Source organism: Lepidochelys kempii, chromosome 17, assembly GCF_965140285.1.
Source record: "Lepidochelys kempii isolate rLepKem1 chromosome 17, rLepKem1.hap1, whole genome shotgun sequence".
In the NCBI taxonomy this organism is placed as follows: Eukaryota; Metazoa; Chordata; order Testudines; family Cheloniidae; genus Lepidochelys; species Lepidochelys kempii.
Window position 1 is genome coordinate 4,438,267 of NC_136396.1, and position 22,877 is coordinate 4,461,143.

At 42.9% G+C, this 22,877-nt stretch overlaps 1 protein-coding gene across 4 annotated transcripts in view; it reads left to right on the plus strand.

Annotated features, from left to right (window-relative positions):
- VPS53 (VPS53 subunit of GARP complex) overlaps positions 1-22,877 on the plus strand; it is an 89,820-nt gene that overhangs the window by 51,847 nt on the left and 15,096 nt on the right. For 2 of the 4 annotated variants that reach the window (XM_073315574.2, XM_073315575.2), the window contains 5 exons: positions 5,298-5,540; positions 7,255-7,402; positions 8,503-8,585; positions 12,733-12,811; positions 17,774-17,922. In XM_073315574.2, the coding sequence (XP_073171675.1) occupies positions 5,298-5,540; positions 7,255-7,402; positions 8,503-8,585; positions 12,733-12,811; positions 17,774-17,922 (702 nt within the window). The remainder of the gene's footprint in view (positions 1-5,297; positions 5,541-7,254; positions 7,403-8,502; positions 8,586-12,732; positions 12,812-17,773; positions 17,923-22,877) is intronic. The other 2 variants (XM_073315577.1, XM_073315576.2) reach the window with 2 other exon arrangements.

Below are 22,877 nucleotides of genomic sequence, written 5' to 3' on the forward strand. Positions count from 1 at the left end.
TGACCAGCCAGCTCCCTGAGGGCTCCAGAGGGGAGAGAAATGAATGGGCTTAAATTGGATAGAGGCTTATGATGGTGATATAATTATTATTTATTCATATTATTGTACCCCCAGGAGCCCCAGTCATGGATCAGAGCCCCACTGTGTCCCAGTTGCATTGAAATGCCAGGTAGCAATCCTGGGTCACAGAGTAACAGCCGTGTTAGTCTGTATTTGCAAAGAGAAAAGGAGTACTTGTGAAGTGAGCTGTAGCTCACGAAAGCTTATGCTCAAATAAATTGGTTAGTCTCTAAGTGAGCTGTAGCTCACGAAAGCTTATGCTCAAATAAATTGGCTAGTCTCTAAGGTGCCACAAGTACTCCTTTTCTCTTTGCAAATCCTGGGTCAGTTTTTCCATGTCCCATAAACCTTTTATGCTTTAAAAAATATGTGCAATAGTCTGTCCTTTTGGGGCTAGATTTCATTCTCACTGCAGAACAAAGGGAAATGTCTTTTTTTCCCTCTCTCTCCACAAGCTAAACACCAAAGTGTCTGAACATTCCACCCCCCTCTGCCCCCTTTGGCCAATTCAGTCCCTGTTTTCAGTAATCCTACCCCACCCTGCTCCTGCTCTCAACGTTTTTTTCCTCCTGTTTTCTTCCGCAGTCCCCAAGATGTTTTACATTAGCTTTATAGCAGGGAGTTCAAAGAAAAACTGCCACATTAGTGACCCCCCCCAAGTTTGTTTTTCTGTACAATCTTTTCTACTGGGATTGAACCTTTGAGGGATCTGTTTGATTGATATCTGCATAGGGGATGTTGCTCAGATAATTAATTGGGTATTTGGGCAGCAAATAGAAAGGATGGTGGGACAGAAGTTTTGTTTAGTGTCTCTTAGTTCGTGGCAGAAAGCAGCTGGTTCCTTTTTTCTGCTGGAAAATTGTTTCCATACCAGTATGAAGAAACATGGTGCCAAAATCTGTAGCAGTTTCGCAGGAGATACCTGGAAGAAAGCCTTTAAAGATTTGTGGGATTTTTTCAGGCTTGGTTACAATTCAAATATCAGGCATCGGATTGCACTTCAGTCTCTCTGGGATATAAGCGTCTGACTCTGACGCACAATTTATGTGAGCAACATGAATAAATATAATGTTGGAAGGAAATCTAATGTTGGAAATAAACAAATCTATATTATAGCAGAGCAGTAGCTCTGTTAAAGTTGAGACTTGCTAACTGTTATCAGCCAATATTTCTAAGTCCTCTAAAATCCCCACATACTCAAACTGTCTTGAAAATCGCTGTGCCTTATTGTAGTCCAGCATAGGGTTAGTGGTCTGAATCTGGGGTCACTTGAGCAAGGAGTTCCAGAGGTATCCAATAGTGTGTTATACCCTACAATTGACCTGGACTACTTCACGTTATTTGCTCCTACTACTGAGATGATGCATGTTATCTAGATTGAACAAACTGGCTTGTTAAACGCCGTGCATTCTTTATTCATGTTGCTTCATGGCTTGATATCCAGCTCTTCTTCATGAAGATTGTGCATCCTCCCATTCATCTAATGAAGAACGAAGCACTAGCTATTAATTCTGTCATTGCTCAGCTGACAGCTGTGTCGTGATAGCACTAACTAGGAACTTGTATTAATTGCATACTGTCGTAGATCTAGAAAAAAGTACTGACATTCTGGAGACCAGGAGAGAGAGAGAGAGAGAATCAAGAAAGGGTGAGCATGCAAATAGAAGGATTTGAGTCCATTAGAAACAGAGTAAAATTCTGCAGTCGAGTGATTTCATTGCAGTTTCTCTCTCTCACCTCGTTTTGGAAAATCTGCTCCCAGCTAGTATGCCATTGTTTGGAGAAGCTTCCCGTTTGCATATGGAAAAAAAAATGTCCTGTCTGCAGCGGTCTCATTTCCAAAACCTGGATAGGAGAGAGTCCTTTTCTGTTTCTCTCTTACCTTCTTCACACTTCAGCTCCTAATGGTAGGGAACAACTTTTCCCTATCTGGTGCTTCACACTGCTCTGAGGCCAATATGTTGTTCCTGTGGTGCATTGGCAGAAATGTGCGTATTTGTTCACAGTCCAGCTGCCATGAGTTTGCCAACTCCCAAGCAACAGCTCCTGCAAAGAATTGTCACCATCTCCAGGCTCATCAAGGCCCAGAAGCACATCAGTCCCACATCAATCTGGACAAGAACTCCAGAGTGGCCTGAGGATGAGTGAGGGTGCTCTGCTGACCCCGCCGGCTCACAGTGAAGGTCATGCAGTCCATCAGAAAAGTGACAAAACAGTTATTTGGACTAACTTAAATGCTTTAGGCACTTGTACAGCATTTGGGCCTGCAGCTACTGAAATCAATGGGAAAACTTCATTGACATCAGTAGAAGCAAAATTGAGCTGCTTGTTTACAATAACTTCCAAATGCAAATTGGACCAATGTCCACAATTAAAGTTCCTTCAGCACAGGACTCTCCTCTCCACCCCAATCCATCTATCCTCTCCAGCTTGCTCACCGGGAAAAGCCTGAAGGGCTTTGCAATCTGACCAGAAGGCCAGCTCATTCAGCCAGTCTCTGATGTATGAAGGGAGGGGAAGTGAATTCCAGAGTTGAGGATCATTTGCTGAAGTGGTGATCCATGGTATTTGGCTACCCCAGGATCCCGACATTTGCCTGCACAGCTTAGCCTTAGAATAGGCATGGTACAATAGCATTGCTTTCCCAGCCATTTCAGACAGCTGTTGTTGCAGCTACATGTGCTTGTATTGAGAAGGCTTTGGGGGAGCTAGAGAATACATCTAACTTGCTTTGCATAGCAAAGGAGACTCTGTTGTGGAGATCAAGCATAAGAGGTGTAAAGAAACAAAAGCCACTGCCATTGCTCACCGTGTCTTGGGATAGTAGAAATCAGAACAGTATGGCTGCTGCCTACTCAAAGAGTCAGATTTGTGTGCACACACGGCGCAAAGCACAGTTGCTGGGATAGAAAAGCAGCTGTTGAATTTTTAGTAGGACGTTTACTAGGAACCGGCCATGTCAGTTATCCTTTGGGACACTGAAGAAATGCTGCAGGCTACCATATGTGAGCCATCTTTAGTAGGCATCGGCTCAGCTGATGCTGCAGCCATGGCAGGAACCTCCCTGATTCTGTATCTATTTCTCCCCTCTGTTCCCAGTCACGTCTCCTGAAGGAAGAAAATGGTCGTCATCGTCACAGGTTTGCATAATGCTCTAGGTGTCACATAAACAGAGAGGCAGGTACAATGCCTGCCCCGCAGAGCTCACAGATCACTGCTCCGACGTAGTTGAGCTTCTGTCTCTGGCACTTTGCTAGGCCTACCCATTCTACAGACACCTCGTTGCAAAATTGGTAGTTGGCTCTCCATAAGGTATTTAATTGCTAAAGGGGCTCCACAACACAGAATAGGATCATAAGCCATAGAATCAAGGCCAAGCAGTCATTCCTTCCATGTCTCCATGGCAGGCATATTGCTTGGTTACTTTCGGTTGCTCTGACTGCGCAAATCCATGCAGTTCTTCAACTTCTGCAGCATCAAATTGGAAGTGTCCGGTATCAGGCTCATCAATCCTTGATTGCAAACCTGGGCGTGGCAAAGGCAGTTGAACCCTGATGCTGACGGTCCAGTCTTCATCTGCAAGAGAAAATAAGTGTATTTTTGTCCTGAGACTGTCCAGAAATTATGTTTGGAAAGGTGTTACAGGACTATTCCTGAAGCCCAGCATCAGAAGCATAATGGCAGAAGGGTTATTGTGCCCTTTTCAGGGGATCCCAGTGCACGTGATACTTCCAGCCCAGTTAGTTATCTGATTTGCCAGGTCTCAGGCATTGAATGTAGAGCTGGTTGAAAATTTCAGTTGAAATTAGGCAGGGGGTTGGTTTTTTAACGAAAAATTGTTTTGAGTAAACAACATTTTTTGCAGAAAGTGTCTACTTTTTGTGGAAAATTTTGATATTTTGTTGAAAAAAATGAACACCTGAAAGCCCAAATATTTTGTTTGAAAACTGAAACATTTCAGTTCAAAATGGCGCTGCTGTGTCTCATTGTAGTTGAGTTGCTTTATGGTACCATTTTCCCCTATGAGTTGGGCTGGGCTTTCTGGCTGTACAACTTCTACCATGATGCACCACAGCCAGGCACTTTTATGATGTATCCCCCTCTTCTTCACCAGAGGAGTGCATCATGGGAGACGTAGTCTGGCCAGGGAGCCTCGACCATAAAGAAGAATGGAAGAGTAAGGATCCAAACCACAACTCCCATGAAGCACCATGGTGCCATTTTGAATGGAAATTTCAGTTTTCAGCAGAAATATTTTGATTTTTGATATTTTGCTGAAAACCCAATATTTTCTGTTTGGGGAGGGGGAGGGCGCTATTTTTCAACCAGCTCTAATGAAACCTATCATGCACAGACCAGCAAACCCATCCATACTCTAAGAATGGAACCTGGTATGCTAACACGGAGGTGCTGGTCCTGGAGAAGTGGGACCAAAGGAACCCCATTTGATCAGAAGACTTGTGTTGATTCTGTAGTGCTTGTATCAGCCATCTGCCAAGCTGAAAAGCCTTTTCTCCATGGTGGGCTAGGTAATGAGTGAACTTCGTTGGGGCATTTACATCCTATCCCCTGTAGCAATTACAGTTAGCGAAGAGCGGATTAACTCTGGTGCTCCGCAGCTCAACGGGGGCAGCAAAAAGTGCCATGCTTGCATACAATAAGTAGTCAGTGATTAAAAAGAGCTTGAATAAAAAACACACTTTCATGTGGTGTTAATAATTGTTGTCTATTAATAAAGCTTCTTTAAAGGATTTGTGTTTTCTGCACAACCAACGGAAACCATGAAACAACAAATGGCACCAATGCTGTACCATTCTGAGCTCGTCCCTTTAAACCAGCATGTTCTCCATGCCCTGATTTGGAGGAGGCTGAGCTGTGCAATACAACTGTTACTTCAACTGGTGCCAGGAATGAAACTTGAGCATAGTCTTTATGCACTTGCATTTAATATGCTGAACCTGGTCCTGGCAGGGTTTGTAATATTTTATATGTCTGGAGAACCAATTGAAGCTGCCATTAAAATTCTGAGTACACAAGGTCATTATTCTTCTGCCCTATTCTTTGTTGTTGAACAAGCTTTGTGCTGAATGGGTGGGGATAGGAGAGGTCTAAAGCATCTGTCTGCTAAGATTTGAATTCACTTGATTGGTATCATACGACAAGACATCTGGTTTTAAGCATATCTTTTTATTTTTTTACCACCATATTAAAATCTCTCTTTATTTTCCTTGCATTAGAAATCTTGGCGAGCTGATTGACAGATTTGTTGCTGATTTCAAAGCTCAAGGGCCTCCCAAGCCAAATGTGGATGAAGGGGGAGCTGTCCTGCCCAGCTGTGCTGACCTCTTTGTCTATTACAAGAAGTGCATGGTGCAGTGTTCGCAGCTCAGCACTGGTGAACCCATGATAGCATTGACCACCATATTTCAGAAGTACCTCCGGGAATATGCCTGGAAAATTCTCTCTGGAAACCTGCCCAAGTAAGTTTAGTTTCCCAAATGCTAGGCCACAGTCTGGGGATACCGTGTGGGAAGAGATGTGTTGTGATGATAACTGGTTAATAAATCAACACTTGTGAATACCAGCATTGCACTTTCAAAGGAAGCGCGTAGCTGTGATATGACTCCCATACGTAAATACAAAGTACTGTTATATTGAATTGAGAGACAGCAGGAGGGCAAACAGAAGAGCTAGCACTGGGATTTTCAGGAGAGTCTCTGGGAGTTAGGACCCTCTCCCATTGTAATTCAGTGGGAGTCGGATACCGTGCCAAGAACAATAAACACTTGAGATTTGACTTTCAGAACTGCTTGTGCACAGCTACCCCAATGGCCGATTCAGGCCCCAATTTTCCACTGCCCTACACCTTGTGTCACATGCAAAGTGAGTGTGAAACTACCAGATAGGAAGAGAAGCATTTAACACCAAGAGGCCAAGATGTAAGGTAGTGAAGAGTCAGGCCCCTTCACGTTGGGTGGTTGTATACGCAAAAGCCCTGACATACACATCTGTGCTAATTACACATGCAAATTAGAAGCAAAGTTGTGCAAGCACAGTTTTGAAAATCAGGGCAATCAAGTTGATACTGATGTGATTCATATAATAACGAGTAATAAACGTAATTTCGTTATAGGGTTCTGAAGTGTCTTGATTGGAAATATTTTAGGTAGGGGGGGTGTATGTGTGTGTACACACAGACATAATTAATTGAACTAAGCTCTGTTAAACATATGTCAATCCAGTGAAGTCATTGAAGTCATGGATTTACACTAGAGTAAATAAGAGTGAGAATTGTCCAAGTGAATTCACTGGGAAATCGTCAATGCTAGTTACAGATAATGTATGCATACAGCTATTTGGTATATCCAGGCTGTCACCCTTTCTAAATCTGTGAGCTGCAAAGTGAATTTCTGAAACCAGCTAAAATGTTTTACATATGGTAGTGGGGTTACATTTAAAAAAATGGAGAGATGAATTTAACGTGTGTTCTCCAGCAGACCTCAGTTGCATTCTTTGAACATATGACTTTTTGTGCTCTATTTCTGCTGTCCAAGATAAATATCACTGTCCTATCCTTTTTTTTTAAAAAGGATTTGGATTATAGAGTTGAAATAGGCAGGGAATTTCCTGACTCCCAACTGTTCTGATCCTTTGATTAACTGCTGTGTATCAACAAATCAGTAGAAAATACAGGAGATAATCTCCGTATGCTATTTACTGTCCTTTTAGTTACCACAATATTTGAAAGGACTGCTAAACTCTGAGATATATGTTGAAATGTATTTAGTGATCAGATAATAAATAGCTTATTACCATGTTGCATTATAGCTACTGAGATCTTCCTATAGCCATTAAGCAGAGTATTGGAGCAGTTGACAACCAAGACAGGGTTAGCCATGAAATGTGTATTAAATTTTGGTTAAGGTCTAATACACTGGAATGGGCTGGATTTTCCATCACCAGAAGTCATGAAATAAAAACTGATCTCTTTCTATAAGATTCCCTTTTGCTGAAACAGAAGGGATGGGCTTGGTGTCGATATTATTGGGTGAGATTCTTTGGCCTGTTTTATGCAGGAGGTCAGACTTGTTTCTCCTGGCCTTAAAATCTATAAATAGTGCATATGGTGATGTGTGTACGTGTACCAGAAAGCACAGTTGATGGTTGAGCCTCACAATTTTTGTCTTCCCCCAGAACAACAAGCAGCAGTGGTGGACTGACCATCACCAGCCTGCTGAAAGAAAAGGAGGGCTCAGAAGTGGCTAAGTTTACTGTAGAAGAACTCTGTCTCATCTGTAGCATCCTGAGCACGGCAGAGTACTGCTTGGCAACAACCCAGCAGGTGAACTTCCCTCTGCAATAACCTGTGATATTGTATCCCATCCACCACACGATTATGCCATGGCAAATCAGACAATGAAGTACTGCACCTTGGTCCTCAGCTGCACTAAGTAATAGCTTGTAATATTTAATTTTAAAATTAAAGGTTGCTACTCATCTAATTAAAAAAGTCAGACAGGTTCTGTGCTGAAATTGGCGTAGTAATTTCTGCTGTGCATAATGCTGGGTTAAGTATGGAAACTAGAACGTTAATTAAAACCATATTTCAAAGACAAGCGAGCGTTGATTTTGCTGCCCTCGCTCTATCAGAACAGTTTTGTGTCTTAAACTCTAACTGGTATCTCACTTTTGGGTAGTGTTCTTTCATGCTTGATACATCAACTGCTTTAATCCAAGAGAGGGTGAATCATCAAAATCCTTTCTTCCATTATCCTTCAAGTCTTAACTTAATGTAGGACCAGGAATGTGGTTTATCATCTCACCGAGTGCCAGGGCACAGTGAAAAGAGGGGACACACAATGTTTCCCTCAGGCGCCTCCATCATTGTGGTTAACTCGACATTTAACATGCTCTCAGAATGTCTTAGCTTAGTGGATGCCCTGTGTTAGCCTCCATCTTGGCCAATCCAGTGCGGGTTCAACCGGGGACCTTCACACCAAAAACCATGAGTTGCTACTGCTTTAGCTAAAGAACCAAGCTGCTCTAGCTGGAGCTGTAGACTCATAGCCTCTGCACATCTGGCACAAATGGGGACCTGTAACGCATATTCATCAGTGGGTTACACACCTGGTTTAGGTGAGTTAGTACCCTAGTACATTGTCATGTTAGATTTGTGTGCATTACTGGGCCAGAAACTCTGCTTTTACAGCCTTGAAAGTCAGTTGCTTCAAGGACACACCACCATTGTGTCTAGAGGTTCTGACAGACAGGAAATTTCTATTCTGGATACTATTACCCACTAAGGAAATCTCAGACAGGTTGCAATAGTCTAGGACCATTTCCTGATTTAACAAGCTGGCTTTTCCAGGAGTTTAGGCAGCTAAGTTATCAATTTAGGTAGAAATCTGATGTCTGTCTGTTACTCATTTTGTCCCCTGACAGCTTGAAGAAAAGCTCAAAGAAAAAGTGGATGCAAGTCTCATGGAACGAATCAACCTGACAGGAGAGATGGATACATTCAGCATGTATGTCCAGCAGGGCATCTTTCCATAATACTGGCAAATGTCATAGCTGATCTGTTCAGTGATGTAGGCCAGGCCAGTACTAGCAGAACGGCTGGTAGATGTAGGATATAAACTGGTAATGCCATGATGCTTAAGTCTAGAAGTAGGCTTCTTTTCACAGGTGAAAAAACAGTCTCTCTCCTGGACAGCCCAAGAACACGAGTGGTATCGACCATCGATGTAGTTGTTCCCCATCATTATGGCCAAAGGAACAAAAAGACTGAGAAAGGAAAGGAAATAGTGAGTTCCCATCTGGAATAACATTTGCATTTTGGTAGCTGTCTGAGATTCCTGTTACATTTCAAGAAGGAAGCCATCCTGATACCTTCTTCCTACAGTAATTTCCCAGTGTAAATCAGCAGTATTTTCATTATTATCAAACACCATTTCATGTGGCATAAAATGATCGGTCCAAGATGCAAGATCCTTGCATTTAAAAAATGTAATTGAGGGGGAAATTGTGATCATACATTAAAATGATTTTTATCCCATGTTAATAAGAAGACCATTGCTGGCACCTTCCATCAGAGGACCTCAAAGTTCTCTCCAACCATCTAGCCTATGAGGGCTATCCCCATCTTATCTTTCAGGTGAGGAACCCGAGACACAGAGTGATTAATTGGCTTGCCCAGGGTCACACACACAGTCCTTGGCAAAGCTAGGAACAGAACCCAGTTATCCTGACTCTCTGATCTGTCACAGAACCACTGTTCCTTGAAATCCTAATTGAACAAGTGTTTAATCAAATTGTACACTCTTACTGGTGCTTCTTGCCAGTCCTGGAGCTAAGATTTAGTAAAGATAACAAGCCCATGTTGATCTGCTGCTACCAGCAAGGCTGTTTTAAAAGCTTTTTCCTGTTGGCTCCAGCTAAGACTATTCCTCCTCTCTTGCTGTAATGGGCAGGATGACAAACAAAATGCCCACGCAGGATTTTCACACTCTAAGGCTCCTCTTGCTTCTCCAGCCTGGTTTCCTTCTGACCTAATCAAATTCCCTTTCTCTGTGTTATCTCTCAAATCCTAACTAAGAAGAGCGAATCCCTCGCCTACAGCTGAAACACCAAAGCAAATTAGCCTGGAAGTGGGAATGTAATTTGCCATTCTGCTGTGTGGTACAATTCTTCCAATAAGGGCAATGGGACAGTGCGTGCTGCATTCTGCCATGACCTGCTCTTATGAGCCAGCTATTTTGTGTCGCCTTTCAGTTGTGGTTGTCTCACTTAGTGGCTAATGAGATGAGGTTTTGGAAGTTGTTTTGACATACTGTTCACACATCTGCCATTTTACATGCTTTAAAGTTAGACCTTCAGGGCTGATGTGTCTCATAGCAGAGGCTTTTAAAGACCTTTAAATCAGAGTAGCACTTTGGCCAGTGTCCTGTCGGTGGAGGACATGCCTCTGAACCTCATTTTGATATAGACATTTTTCTTTAAACAATAAACAAGTCCGTTCTACTGGGATCTGGTGCTTAGTTGTACCCAGGAGTAAATAAAGCCATAAAATGTTGCTGATAACACACCCCGCCCACTGTTTTACTGAACAAGTCATTAGGCCCAGCAGCTGTTTTTTTTCCCTTCTCTTTGTAATTGCACAAGAGAAGGCAAAAATCACTGGAATGCATGTAAAGAATTTGTATTAGCAATTAGCTGGGGAAGTGTTTGGCTGTGCAGGTCGTTTAGGAAATGACAGGAGCATAACGAACAGTCTTCTTGAGGCAAACTTGGAGGCTAAATTGAATTGTGGTCTGAACATGGAACCAAGAAACTCTTAGGTTCTCACCCCAGCTCTGCCGCTCCTTTGCTGTGTGATTCTGGGCAAGTCACTTCAGGATGGATTTCTAAAGGGTTTGTCCTGATCCTAGTGAGAGGGTATCTAGTTTGAACTTCCTTGCCTCCTTGGAAAAGGCCGGCCTTGGTGTCCCCATCCCTCGGTTTTGCCATCTGTAAAACAGGGAGTATAGATGCCTTTCTCACAGGGGTGCTGTGGATGAATTGGTTAGTTTGTAAAGGGCTGTAAGCTCCTCAGGGGACAGCCCATCTGCGTCTATGGATTGTTTGTACGGCCCCGAGTTCCGCAAGGCCCCAGTTCCGATCAGGGATTCTGAGCACGGCTGTCATGCAGCACTCTGCGTTTGGTGCTGCTCGGTGCGCGCGGTGCCGTAAGTCAGGCACTGCTGCAATCCCGTTGTCCTGTAAACCACTCAGGCTGATCTTTAAAACTCGATTTTTTTCCCCCCAACTTACTGTCTGCCGCTCCTTACAGCAGACTCCGTGGCTGGTGACGAAGCCCTAGGTAGACTACGAACATATGGAAGCCAGTCGCGAGCTGCTTGCCTTCTGTCGGAATGGTCATGTTCCATTTTGGTGCTAAACCACAACTATTTCCCTACATCTCGCTGACAGCAGACGTCCTGTAGAACTCAGACATACCCAAGCAGCCCAGTTCTCTCCATCCCAGCTATCTTGGTATTGCTTGAGCTTGGGTAGTTTCCTTAGGGAGCAAATCATGTGGCACCAACCAGATGGCAGAGAGGCACAGCGGCCAAGTAGTCATGGGCACAAGTGTTTTCGTTTTAGTGCAAATGCCACATCATTTATTTTAAAGACAACAGGCGCTTCATCTCTAATATTTTTCAGGCTTGTTTTTGACAGGCTTGCCTGTCAAGGTCACTTTTTAGAAACAAATCCTGTATTGGACAGGAGCACTCTTTCTATTTAGGGCACTGCTCCTGTCTTCATGTGCTTTGAGCTCTACTGGAGAGATTTGACAGCTTGCATGTGCGTTTGTGTGTGTAAGGGGGAACAATGCAGAGTGAATTGGTAGCTGGTTGATGGTGTCCATCTATGTCAATAACTGCATTTAAATGTCTAAAAGAAAATTCCAACCCTTGAGCTGGTAAGGTGCAGAGCAGCATCTACAGAATTTTACTTATGGTGAGGGTGGGAAAGAAAGTAGAAATCAGGGTTTGTTACACACTCAGCAAGTTCTGACTAGGCCAGCATCATTTGCAAGGCAAATAGCAAAACATGATCATGGAAAATTAAGAGGTCATTCATGAAAGGCTTGAGGCTTGTACTGAGGTTAAAATCTGTTTATTTAGTGGGAAGGTGATTTGCCTTGTATACCTCCTAGCAAAAGCCTGCAGTAAAGGCACTGCTGGGTCACACGTCCATGGGGATGATCCAAGATACAGAAGATGAACATACATTATTCTTTCACTGTTGTTTTAGGTTAAGCCCTACAGGCCTATGATTTTTAAGTCCAAACTTTAGTGTAATGGGATCAAAAATGGCTCTTAAGAAATATTAGTAATTTTTTTTTTAAAGACCATGGTTTAGCATGTCCTATCATTCTGGAGAAACGAGAACAATGGACTGGTGCTAGACATGCTATAAATGGCCCATCTACTGTCGCCCCGGCAAAAGGAAGACAGACATTCAGAACTCATCCAGATGCACAGTCTTAGCTGCACTATTTAAAAGCCTTATTGTAAGGTTCTTTGGTTAATATGTGAACAACAAAATATCAAGTGGAAACCATCCCAGTGCATGGTGTAGAACTGCGTATTGGAAATGAAATTTTAATTTTAAAAAGACCAGATGAAGTTTGGAAACAGAATCACAAACAGGCTTCAGGGGTGAGCTCTGCCCCCAGTGCCGGACGGTTTGGTCATTGGGTGTGGTCCATGTACATAGGTGCTGGAACTAGGAGTGCTGGGGTTTCTCACGCACCCCCTGGCTTGAAGTGGTTTCCATCATGTATAGGGTTTTCATTTTTAATCACTCTCAGCACCCCCACTATACAAATTGTTCCAGCAACGCTGCCCATGTAAGTGATTTGACACATTACTGGGATCTTATTCCCCCTCTGTATGTCAAGGCATGGTGAAAGGCGGTCTCTGTCTAGATTATATCACATCTGCTAGCTCCCTTGTAAATGGCATGCAATATTTCCTGGGTTCTGAGAAATAAAAATTCTAACTGTGTATCTCTTCACAATTCAGTACAAATGTCACCTATGTTTTTTCTCCTTTTAACATTAAGAGAAGTCAGTTTTGGCACTGGGTTGCTGAGTACTATCATAATGCCTGTACTTGATTTTTGCAGTGTGATCTCAAACAGCATACAGCTGTTAGTGCAGGACTTGGATGCAGCCTGTGACCCGGCCCTTACTGCTATGAGCAAGGTAGGTTTTTAAAAGAGGTAGCCTTAAGTCATGCTTTGGAGCTGTTGCTCAGTGACACTGTTCAATTTCACTCTGGATGTTTCCTTTGCCCCATTCGGAGAGTAACTTTGTGGTGCCGGCTTGGTTTTTTAAAGCTGCCACCGCTTTTTAGCTCAAGTTGTGCTTCATTTCCAGACTAACTTTTGTGTGACTCCAGTAAGAGCTTCCGTTTGCTCACAGCTAAGCAAGCCACATGAGCAATAGAACGCTGTCAGTGAATATTCATCCCTGTCCTTCCTTTTAGCTCTCAATGCTTGTGGGAATCTTTGAGATTGGCAGAAATCTGATTAGCTCTAAATGCCATTTGCACTGTGTGTCACTTTCCTCTCCACACCCTCTGTCTAGGAGCTTCACCAAGCCTTTTCTAATGCTGGCCTGTGAATTGTCTGTCTGGAGGTACCCAAAGGGCAGTATAGGGCTGGGTTGTGCCTTGTCACTTCTCTGATGCTCCCAGTGGCATGTGGCACTGTGACTAGAGAGGCCAGAAGCCCGACCTTTCTTTCTGAGTCACCAGCTCTTTTGGGTTATGTGGCAGTTGCATTGTTCTCCTTTGCTCATCAGCTGAAACGTAGAGCTGTGTTTGTCTTGCTACGGTGTTGTGAAAAGCCCAGGTTGCTTTAGGCAGAGGTGAGGACGATGAAAGTAGATTGAACTATGGGTTGGGTTTTCTCTCAGTTAGAAATATTAAGCATAGGTCTCCATTTTGTAGCATCGACTTACTTCCCAACTGCCATAAGTTTTAATAGCACTCTGGTTCGTGATGTATTCCAGCTGCAACTACCCTCCACCCCCATGTTAGAGTGTGAGTTGGAATGCAGCTGCTAACAGAATTTGTACATGTCCCAAGTGGAAAGAGAATTTTTCCAGGAAAACAGCACTATGTGGGGGAGGGGATTAGCACTTCAGGTGTTGCTTATGTGCTCTGTCAGACCCATAGGTGCTCCTACCCCCACTATGACAGTTCGTCCGAATCCCTGAGCTTGGGTTGTTTATACCATAGCAAAACCACAGGACTGGGAAAGCAGCAGCTGGTCGGCCATTTATTTTTGTCTTTGGAACACCAGCAAAATGAAATCCATGTGATGGGAATGATTGGATATAAACAAGCTAAGCGCTGCAAAACTTGCTAAGTAAATACTTGTCGTTTGCACACCCATTCCTCCATTTGCAGCAGGCAGGCAGTTGCTTGTATGCGAGTTTCACTGGAATTTTGAAAGAGCTGGATTTGATGTACGATTTGTTTGTTTTTGTTTTTTTTACTTTCTCAAGACCTATTTATTACCTTTCCAGCTGAATAACAAAGATGTTAACATTTGGAAGAGTAAAATTTCATTCTGTTTTGGAGGGATGAAGGATGTGCCTATGAATCCACTCTTATTTTCCTATAATATGAATACATGTCTGTTCCAGAGCCATTGCTCTTCCTTCGTTCAGATCTTTTACTGTAGATAAACCCTCCGAAATCTGTGAGGCGGACTATTCTGGGTTCTTTTTAATTCTGAAAAATGGCTGTTTTCTTGGGAAAGAATTTGTTAGAAATAGAAGTGAATTATGAAATACCCAAGCATTGAAGCATATCTTGGCTTCATTATTCGTAGAGAGATTTCACACGGAAAATAAATAATGTGAATATCCATGTCAGACAAAAGTGGTCCTGGTTTTTCTTTTATCTTAAGTATTTTGGGCAAATCTTAAGTGAAGATAGGACTCCACCTTCCAAAATATGTATCATCTTTGCATCTAAGTAGGTAGTTAGTTACTTTTAATAACTGCTTCCATAGCTATTGTGGGACACCACTTGCGTTTTATGATGATTTCTCCTGGCCCTTCAGTTTTAGAGGTGGTATTTATAAGTGGAATGCTCCAAGTGTATGTGGTGCTGCAGAAAGGCATAAAGACAGCACTTTCCAAGAGCTTAATCTGCCTTGGATAAAAAAGATACACTGGACTAACAGTTAAATAGCAAGAATGTGTAGACACACCAATGGAAGGCAGTCCTTTGGGAGAGTTCAGGCCAGAAGTGGGTTTGAAGGAGGAGAGGGAAGTTGTTGGCTGCAGTTGGATTTGGAAGGCTCTTTAGGTGCAGAAGTAGCATGAAAAGATGTAAAGAGAGTGAGAAAGAGATAAAAGTAGTTTGGGGACAGGCTTAGGAGTATAAGGAACATATGGGGCTGGGTGGTATGGAGAGATTTATTGTATCAACCAGAAACAATGTGATGGTAGGTACCTTAGATCAGTTAGACAAGGTGTCTCTGCTCCAATGGCTGATGGCCTCATTGTGAAAGCTGAAAAGTAGATGGGAAACAGTCTTGAAAGTGAGGATAAGAAACTTGACTTGGATGCAGAAAATGAGAAGAGACTCAGTGAGACTTCAAATAGGGAGTGACCTGTGTGAGGAGTTGGAGAGACCCTTTGCCCAAGGGTATGTGCATGTGTCTGCATCGAATATACACTGAACTAAGACTCCTAATACACATCTGCCAGCGGAAAAGTTGCATACAGCGGAAAAGGTGTGATTTGTAGTGCTGACATAATTCACAAAGCTGAACGTTTCTCAGTAAAAGGAACAAAACTTGCAAAATAAACACTGTTGCAATGAAGTGACCACGTGGCTGTAACATGAACTGCCTTCATTGGAACATTTGTTACAAATTTATATAATAAAAAGCAAGGACTTCTGCAGCTCTAGTTGCATAGAAAACCACCCGAGTTTTGCTAGCGGGATTTTTTTTAAGGATCCTTTCAGAACCCCTCAGCACAGTACGTTTTTATCCGTGCAATTCTCAGTTGCTCTTTCCTTATTCTCACATTGTCACATTTCCTCTCTCTCACACATATGAGGTGAGACCTTATATTTTTGGTTGGTTATGTACAATACCAGTCAAAAACTATCTGGGGATATCCCAAGACAAACACAAATGGAAAAAACACTTGAGTCCTGAAGAGTAAATTTAAAATGACAGGAGAAAAGTTACCCTTTACCAGAAAAATTGGGTTCATATTTCTTTGGATGACTTTTCAGTATGTGTGCACACTATTCCTTTCGTTACAGCTACTGTTGTCCTATTGAAAATTGCGTGCACCCAGCTAATTTTTAATTTACATTTTTATAAGATTGGTAATCAGAATTGCTTTAGGAATGAAACCCAGCAAAACAAATTGTCTACAGCAGGGGGGAAAAGTGTTGCACTATCGGTAAGCAATACTCTGATGGTTTTTCTAGATGTGCTTTGTATATCCTGACCATGCGTTCATTTTAAATTACCATCGGTGGGGAAGCTGTGGTGCTGGGAATGTGTGAAAGTGTGGCAAGGAAACCGTTACGAGGTGTATTTCTTCAGATGTGGTGGTTGCTGTGAGCAGCTGAAGAGCAGCTGGACTAGTCTGAACAATCCCTCCAATGGGAGGTTGGCAGAGTAAGAGTTATAAACTATTGAACAGGCAGTGAGAAAAATGTCCCTCTTACCGACTGAGTGCATGTGTGTTTCTCTTCAGTTTTGTTAACGAAAAAGGCTTTGTATGGGACGTATATAGACTCTTCCACTAGACACTGGAGATTTGGCTGCTCTAACCCACTAAGTCACCTATGCCCCTCATCATTTGCATGGAGCTGAATCTGGAAAGTCATATGGAACAAAGCATCTGTAATAAGATTAAAAATAGCAGGGACGCCATACACACAGATCTGGGGCTTAGGCAAGCAAGTGTGAAGGTAGATCCTATGCAAACGCATCCCTCAAAGGAAACAAAAATAGTTGTATCTTTCTTCCCCCCCCAAACTACGTGCAGTTTTCCATCCTGATTTTCTGTTGTTCTGGTCATTCATAATTCATCTTAATGGCTTCCTTGAACGTTAGGGCTGCAGTGCTAACTGGTTACCTGGAACCATAATGCAACATGGAATCATGAGTGCTTACTGTTACTCATTAAATGTGCATGTTCGGTAAGAGCACTAAGCGGCACTCTCGGGACGGTCTTACTCCACAGGGGAAATTGCTGTGAACAAAGATGTCTTTCCAGGGACCTCAAGACCTCAGCTGTTCACTTCGTTTCAGAAGGTTTCTGCTGTATGTTTTGAACATTGTCAAAGCAGTCACACGTCTTTCTTACTAAAGGCAGCTATTCAGTTGTACTTCTACTGAAGGTATAGGAAAATGAGAAGGGGGATGGAGTCATTATTCTTTTGCTGGTGTATAGTTTTATATGTGCATTTCGGATGAGCTGGAGTCTTGCATTCTAGCCTTCCACACCAGTAACATTATGAGGTTTGCTGTCAGCTGAGCTCATGTGGAATGTTTGAGTTGCACTGGTTTTTTTATCTCTTTTCCATCTAGCTGTCCTCAGCCTAACCCGTGTTAATGTTCCTGTTTCGATACAGATGTCAAGCCTTTTTCCAATCTTGCAGTCAATTTCTTAAAGGGCCAGAATCAGGATTTATGGGAGCTGTTGAAAAGAAACTTTCAAACAGGCTGGAGTGTCCCCCTGACTTACACCAAAAGCTGTTTATCCCTGTGCTCTACCCATGTACATGTGCACATCCTTCCACCACCCATAAGCATTGGTACATATTCCCACCTCAACTCTGTATTTTGATACATTAGGGCCATTCTAGCTCTTCTTTCTTCACGTCTTCTCTATTGTTCAATGGGCTCCATGGTTCTTAGACCACTAATAACTGTAATTTGATGAGAAAACAGGTCTCAGTTTCTCTGCCAGGGATTTGGTCATCAGTCAGCTGACACAGAGGGCTGCCTGGTTAAAGAATTATGATGACTTTTTCCTGGAGACTCTCTACAGATCTTTGTAAAGGCTGGATTGGAAAAAGCCAGTGCTCACTTCAGTACTCTACACTGCTGTGTATTTTTACATTGTCTAAAGCCTAATGAAGTAAGAGGTCTTTTTTTTCTTCCCCCCCTCCTGCAGATGCAGTGGCAGAATGTGGAGCATGTTGGTGACCAGAGTCCTTATGTCACGTCTGTTATCCTTCATATTAAGCAGAATGTTCCCATCATCCATGACAATCTGGCCTCCACGAGAAAATACTTCACTCAGTTCTGTATTAAATTTGCCAAGTAAGTCACTGCCTGTCCCAGGGTTCTCTGGTAATTCTGCTTGTTGCTAGTCTGGTTATGTACCTGCGTTTTAGTACATTATATCAGTGACTTTTGACATATAGGTCAAGAGCTTCCCAAGTCTAGAGGAATGGGGTCACCTGCAGCTGTCAGTGAGATTGTGAGGTGCTTCCATTCCTTGTCTTGAGTGTCCTGCTGAAGCAAATTTGCTCAGTCGTCTGCACTGGTTCCTTCGCACATGCCCGGACCAGCCCGTAAACTATTTTAATGATCGTTGGAGAACCGCTTTCTAAGTGCAGAGGTTTCTGGGGTGGGCCTCTGCAAAAGACCCGTTCTGAGTGTCTGAATGTGGAGTCCCAGTGCAGAAGAGGTTGACCATCAGCATTTGGTGGATATTTAAAAGCTTTCAGCACTTCAGCTTCGTTATGGGAATCTCTTTTTTCCTTGGTATAAACCTGTACCAGCTCCCAACTCTCATGACAATTCTTCTTCTCCTTCTAATAACACATTTTTTAAACAATCAGCAGGCTGTGAAGCTGCATTTAACTAGAAGTAAATACACAGTGCACAATCCTCCTAGAGCTGCTTATTTGTGTAAAGACAGTGATCAATACGGACTGGAAATGTACTCCAGGTATGTGGAGCCATTGTGATGATCTGCTTCCTGGCCTGTCAGTGTTAAACAGGTTAATAGTGGTTGTGGGATGCAGAGAATAAGGCTGGCTTTTTTGGAGTTAGGGGCCCAGCTCCCACTGATTTTCATTGCAGTTGAGTGCCCACCTCTCTTAGACCCCCCCCCCTTAAAATCCTAGCTTCTGAGTCTTTAGAGCCCTGTTTCTTAGAGCCAAATTACCTTTGAAGGGATTATGGGCAATTTCTTTTAAACTCCCTTTTCTTCGACGAGACCAATCAAACACTGCAGGCCTATGACCCAGGAAAAAGCTGTTAAAGGCCGTGGTAGCTACAGCTACTGGCTGTCGAGTTCTGCATGGCCAGCCCAGCAGAAGGCGTGAGCGGGGAACACTGCACGTGCCATATTTCATACTTAAAAATACCTAAACATTTAATTCAGTTCTAATAAGCTAATCTCTCCAAAGTAAATTGTACAGACTTGCAGTTACTGTGTGGCTGTGAGAATCAGAGCTTCGGTTTCTACTTCAGCAGAAAAGGATGTAGTGGGATGTCTTGAGAGCCATAAGTTTCTGTAGCAGGGCGGATGGCCTGAGAGTTGCACTCCCTTTTCTGTCTCTGGGTGCTCAGTAGTTTGCATTAAGGAGCAGTTACTGATAAATCATATTATGATACTGCCCATAATCACTGTTCGACACGCTGTCTCTGAAAATTTATTGCGCATAAGCCTCCTATGTGGTTACACTTGAATTTTATATAGCTATCATGGTGATAAATGAAAAATCCATTTACTCAGCTGTTCACGGCACAGTCTTAATACCTTGGCTTAGTTGCCTCCCTTTAAACTTTATTGCTAAGCACATACCAAGTGAATTGTGGATAAAGCACCCAGCTCTCCCATCTGGGATGAGTTCAAATCTAAGCTGGAATGAGTGAGTGGTTCAAAGTTTGTTCCTTGGTAGACCTTAGAAAACAGCAAAACTACCACTCAAAAGACCTCTGAATACAACTGTGGACCTGCTCCAATGTCTCTTTAAGTTGAGAGAAAGTTCTGTTGTCTTCACTGGGCTCTGGATCAAGCCCTATATGTGAGAATTCAGCTTCTTCCGTACTCCTGATGATGTTGATTTTGCCAGTATTTACATTTGAAGTCTTTTGTAAGACTTGCTTCTAAACAGAACCAGTACACTAGTTAATGATACCTTGATCTTTCTCAGCACCCATGTGACGTTTTAATACCTATCCATATCTGGGTGTCTTTAAGACTCTCAATCCATAGAGTATTAATGTTATAGGCTCGTCTGTCTAGTAGACATTGTACCTTTTTATGCGCTACACAATGCTGAAAATCCTGTTTGCATTTTGTGTGTGAACATCTGTATCTTTTTGCACCGGCAGCAACTTCTTAAATCTAATTGTATTGCACTAGGGCTGGTTTTGAGTTACAGGACCACAAGGGAGAGAGAGTTTCTAAAGCTGTTAAACTTAAAACCAGCTGAAGAAATTTGAACCAAATTTGGAGGAAGAAAATTCCTCACCAGGGACCTGAAGTGTCTTTCAGTGTATGCCATTTTTTCCCTTTTGGACCAAGACACTCACGCTCCCTAGACTGGTGTAGTAGAAATTCAAGATGACATTTAAGAGCAACACAAATGAACCCCTCTCTTACATTCTTAATGGTACCTAACTCACTTCCCTATTAAATAAAAAATATAGCACATCTGTATGGACATTTGCTCAACCTACCTTTGGAAGTTGCAAGGAGATTGGAACTGAGGAACAGGGGGGATAGAAACCCTGGCATGTGGTAAGGCTTTTAAAGGTAATCCTCTTTTCCTCTGCCCCAGATTGGCTCTGTGTTAGCTAAGTACAGTAGAATGTTGTGGATAATTAGAGTGCAAATTTAACTAATGACTTGGAGGGACTTTGATCAGGCATTCAGTGAGCAGAATTATGTGAAAGAAGATTGTGACATTCAGGCAGCATATGCTAGTGTTGAAGCAGCCTGGAGTAAATCTTGTTGATTCGGAGAGAGCGGCTGATCTGAACTTCAGAAGGTTATTTAAACCTAAGTGATTCTCTATTGCTAGTGACTCAAGAACAGCTGGATGCTTTGAACAACATTCTGTAGCAGGTCGTCATCTCTAAAACAAATGTACTGTGGTTGCATCTCTCTGTCTGTCTTGCTTAGTGAGGTATTGTGTTTAATGCATTATCAGTGCAAGGGATTAGGAAAGCACAAGCTTGGCAAAGCTTCTCCTATTGGATGGGAGCCTTTCAAGTGCTGTGGTTTCTGTTTTCAGGCTCCTAATCTGTCTTGCTCTGCTTTATTATTACCTTGGGGACTAGTCTGCTTGTACAAAGTGTTTTGGATATGATTTTACAGCTCAAACTGTAAATGAGTTGTGGCATTAAAATGTAGATCTCTGAGTACAGTGGAGCACATTTTTCAAAGTGCTTAAACCATGAGGAGAGAATATATAGTAGAATAAATATATATTCCTCTTATCGGGACTGCCTACACGTGCTGTGGGGGAGTCGGGCTTTGGAGCTAACTTTAGGAATTGTGCTGTCTAGGTCTTCGGAGACAAGAAGCTCAGATGAGCTGAGATTCTCAGTCATGCTGTAGCACTCTTGATGGCCTCTGCCAGCCAACACATGGAAGAGGGGTAGTGTCATTCATCTTGCCCACCCTGCTGGACATTCCAGTTAGACAGGGCATAATATAACGTAACAGGCAGCATCCGGGATGGAAAGGTCACTCCCTCCTCCGTTCTGTGCTCGTTGCGGGGAGAGCAGGTGGCCGTTCTCTGACACCTTGAAATTTTCACACTAAGCAAAGCTTCCCCTGTTGAAGATTTTGGCTGGACAACTCAAAGGGGGAATCCTTGGCTCATGTGAATGCGGATTCCCTACCTGAAATGCTGCAGAATTAAGCAATGTTACTGTCTCCCATATGCAATGTGGAAGTATTAGCACCAGACCTGCCCTTGGGTTAGACCTACATGTGAGATCAAAGATGCACGTAATCTTGCACGCTCCTCCATTTGCAGTGAACTGCTGCAGCCAGAACTTCTACTGATTGTCCGTTTTATAGGCTCACATAAACTCCAGCTGTTCTTGGCTCTCTCTAATTGGCCTTTGGGATTTATTTATACACCTGAAAAATAGACTTATGAGACAGATAACTTTCATCTTTGCCTTAATGCTTTCCTGCAGTAGAAGCTCGTGTTTGTTTTCCTACTGTTGTTTATGCTGTGTTGCCAAGGCTAGTTTCTCATGTGGCCAGACTGAAAGCCATTTGGGGGCAGCCCTGGAGCTTGTTCTCAGTAATGATTTTAAAATTGTTCCCCATTGAGGCTCCCCTCCCATCCAGGCAAAGATTATTCATTGTGAGAGGCCACGGCCATGAAAAGAGAGAGGAGAAAATTCTTCTGTTGAAAAAGCTTCTTGCCTTCAGTTTTTTTGCTCATTTAATGAGTGCTTTGCATGGGCTGCAGACATGTACCTTGTGTCATTCTGACCTGAGTGAGGGCAAGAAGAAATTACCTGGTGAGAATAACTGGTGGCAGGACAAAGAGGGTCTTGGCCAGGCTGCTTCCTTCGCGGGATGGAAATAAATAGCTTGACAGATGCAAAGGGAAAACCAAACTGAATTCCAGTCACTGCAGTAAGTGGAGCTTTCTGCAAGGGGAAAGAAAACAGACCAACTCAAACAAAATACAGGACTGAGCCATTAAAGTCTAAACCTGTCGCTGGGTCCCAGACATGGGACCGGAAACATGAGACATGCAAGTGTTCAGCCAAATGGAGGCCAGGTGAAGGAAGCCAAGTAAATTACAAATGAGCGAATAAGAGGAAAAGGGGACGTTAATGATGTGGTCCTACCAAGCTGCTCATCGGGGTCTAGATAACTTCCTTTTGCTTGTGCTAGCCACTCTCCTTGAGTTTGGCTACTGAATGCATCTAGTGCGGCCCTTTGGTTTTATTGGTGAATATTGTGGGCCTGAGTCCGATTTGCTTTAAGGCCCCTTTACATCACTCTGGCAGTGTAAAGGGGCCTTAATGAGGGTGTTACTGCCGGGGTAGTGTAACTGGGTGGTGTCCTGTGTAGCTTGGCCTTTTTGATCGTCAACATGTGTAAAATTCAGACATGCATAAAATACTGAAATATAGACATAATATGTCTTTTGTGTGTGTTTTATTTTTGATACACTGTGGCATAGACACTATAATACCTTAACCATGTCTTTTGGACTGAAGGGTCAATCAGTGAGATCCCACCTAAGCAAACGTTTGAGAACAGCTTTTTTCACCCGCGAAAC